Source organism: Octopus bimaculoides, chromosome 1, assembly GCF_001194135.2.
Source record: "Octopus bimaculoides isolate UCB-OBI-ISO-001 chromosome 1, ASM119413v2, whole genome shotgun sequence".
NCBI lineage: Eukaryota > Metazoa > Mollusca > Cephalopoda > Octopoda > Octopodidae > Octopus > Octopus bimaculoides.
In genome coordinates, this window is record NC_068981.1 from 156350954 (window position 1) to 156353341 (window position 2388).

Below are 2388 nucleotides of genomic sequence, written 5' to 3' on the forward strand. Positions count from 1 at the left end.
GTGTGTGTGTGTGTGTGTGTGTGTGTGTGTGTGTGTGTGTGTGCATATATTTTATATAGATAGATAGATACATACATACATGGTGCTTGTCTACTCCTTATGCAGAGTTTGACCACCTCCTGTACCTACACCTTAGCACCATCATGGCATCTGATGTGGCTTTTTAAACTAGACAATGTTCTAAAAAGACACCCACACAGATTGCACATCCAATTTGGACCACCAAGAGCTGCAGATAAGTTCTGATCTTTATGGATTTTAAAATGTCTTTTGAGGCCTCCGTTGGATTTGCAAACCATCTGGCATTCACTGCATTCAAAGGTGTGCACAGACATCTAGGCAGAATAGTTGGTGGAGGTTCATTTTCCATGGGTCTGCAGATGAGATTTCAGCCCAGCAAAAGACAGGCATGGTCTGTCACAGACTGTGCACATAAAATGGTCATACATACATACATAAATAGATAGTTAGATACTGTTATCTCCTTCGTGTAGCCACAACTAAGATGCATCTCATAATACTGAAACAGGAATCTCTGGCCAACAATAGTTTCATGTTGAATGTGTGTACCAATAACATCAATACACTGAATGTTATCCTTTCTCCATTAAACTATAGAGGCCTCCAAAATATAACATCTAATATGGCTTATTATATATATATATATATATATATATATATATATATATATAGAATAGTAGTAGTAGTAGGCATCCGTCGGTCATGAGAGGCCATGGATCTGCACCCAAAGAAATTGCATATATAAATATATATATGTATATAATAGGCCATATTATATGCGCGTGTGTATGTGTGTGTGTGTGTTGAATGCCATGGAGGTGATGACAAGTGATTGAGACTTTGGGGATTTGCTGTGCTCGAGAAGATACATCAAGCCAAGTTAAATCATAGTCATGGCTAGTGCCAGTAACATGTAAAAGACACCCACTACACTCTTGGAGTGGTTGGTGTTAGGAAGGACATAAAGCCATAGAAACCAAACCAAATCAGACTGGAGCCTGGTACAGCTTTCCAGCTTACCAATCCCAGTCAAACCATCTAACCCATGCCAGCATGGAAAATGGATGGTAAATGATGATGATGATGTATGTGTATATGTATATATGTATGAATGTGTGTGTGTAATATTATATGATATCATATATAATACATATATTTTGCATGATATTATGATAGATATTATTTAAGTTTTATAGATAGTATTATGTAGGTTCTAGTTGACAATTGGTAGAAGAGACAACAAGTTAGAAGTTCAAGTTAGTGTTATGACTAGGGTGCCATATATTTGGTTTTGCACAAAGTATTCTTCTAAAAAAATGTTTAAGAAAACATAAGAAAATTATAAGTTTGTTTTAAAATTTGAGTTAACATATTATTAATATAATTATAATTATTATTATTGTAAATCTAAAATGTTTCATTTATTGTGTCTTTTCTAATGAGCAAATTTCGCTAATACATAATTAATGAAACAATAGCATCTACCTAAGATATTGTTTAATTTTGCCTATAGACACCATAAAATCAATATTATTTTTAGCTGACCATATCATTTTTTTGGCCTCTTATTATTTTTCCACATGTTAAATTGAAAATGTTAGGTAAGAATGAAATAATTCTATATCAGTTAAAAAATACCATCTAGTTATGTCAAGAGAAAAAGTAGCATCCATAAGGCATACCTGAAATAGTGTTGATCTGTGTGAGAGCAAAAGCCAGAACGAAAATATAAGCATTCATGATGATTTCTTTGATGTAATATCCTCTTGTATATTGCAGTGATTGAAAACTGGCACAGCAGTTGAATACTGGCACATCAGTTATATTAATGAAAAGATCACGACTAGAACAGTATATATATAACAGAGGTAATTTGAATAATTAATTATTATGCAATATTTTGCAAAACTTTTTATAGAAGGTCCAACCTCTTTTGGATTTTTTTCACAAATATTTCTTTGTTTTCAGAATATAATATCAGAAAACATGAGGAAATAAACAAAACTTTCTATGAAATGAAAGTATCATTGTTCTTCATTCTCACGCATTAAAAACTTGTTATACAAGAATGATACATCCGTAATATCTGGATTTAATACAGACTTCCTAAACATTCAGTGTTCAGTTGTTCATTATAAAGTTTTATTCTTACAAACAGACATTATTTTTCTCTTAAAGTTTCTTTTCCTGGGAAAAAAAATCACAAACATGTGAAAGAAGGACATGTTATTTTATAAAGGCCAATGCCTCGTGACTTAAAAATCACACATTTGTAAATCGTAAAAATGAGTACATATGCAAAAAAGAAAAAAAAAAAAAGATTGCTTCAGCATGACCTTGAAGCCATGATTCAAGTAGTCTAAATAA

General features: G+C 32.3%; 1 protein-coding gene across 1 annotated transcript in view; it reads right to left on the reverse strand.

The window, feature by feature from the left end:
- The window catches only part of LOC106868448 (kielin/chordin-like protein), a 10974-nt gene extending 9100 nt beyond the window's left edge, over positions 1-1874 (reverse strand). Inside the window, exon 1 of the mRNA XM_014913725.2 lies at positions 1704-1874. Coding sequence (XP_014769211.1) covers positions 1704-1761 — 58 coding nt within the window. The 5' untranslated portion in view covers positions 1762-1874. The remainder of the gene's footprint in view (positions 1-1703) is intronic.
- Positions 1875-2388: the final 514 nt, after the last annotated feature.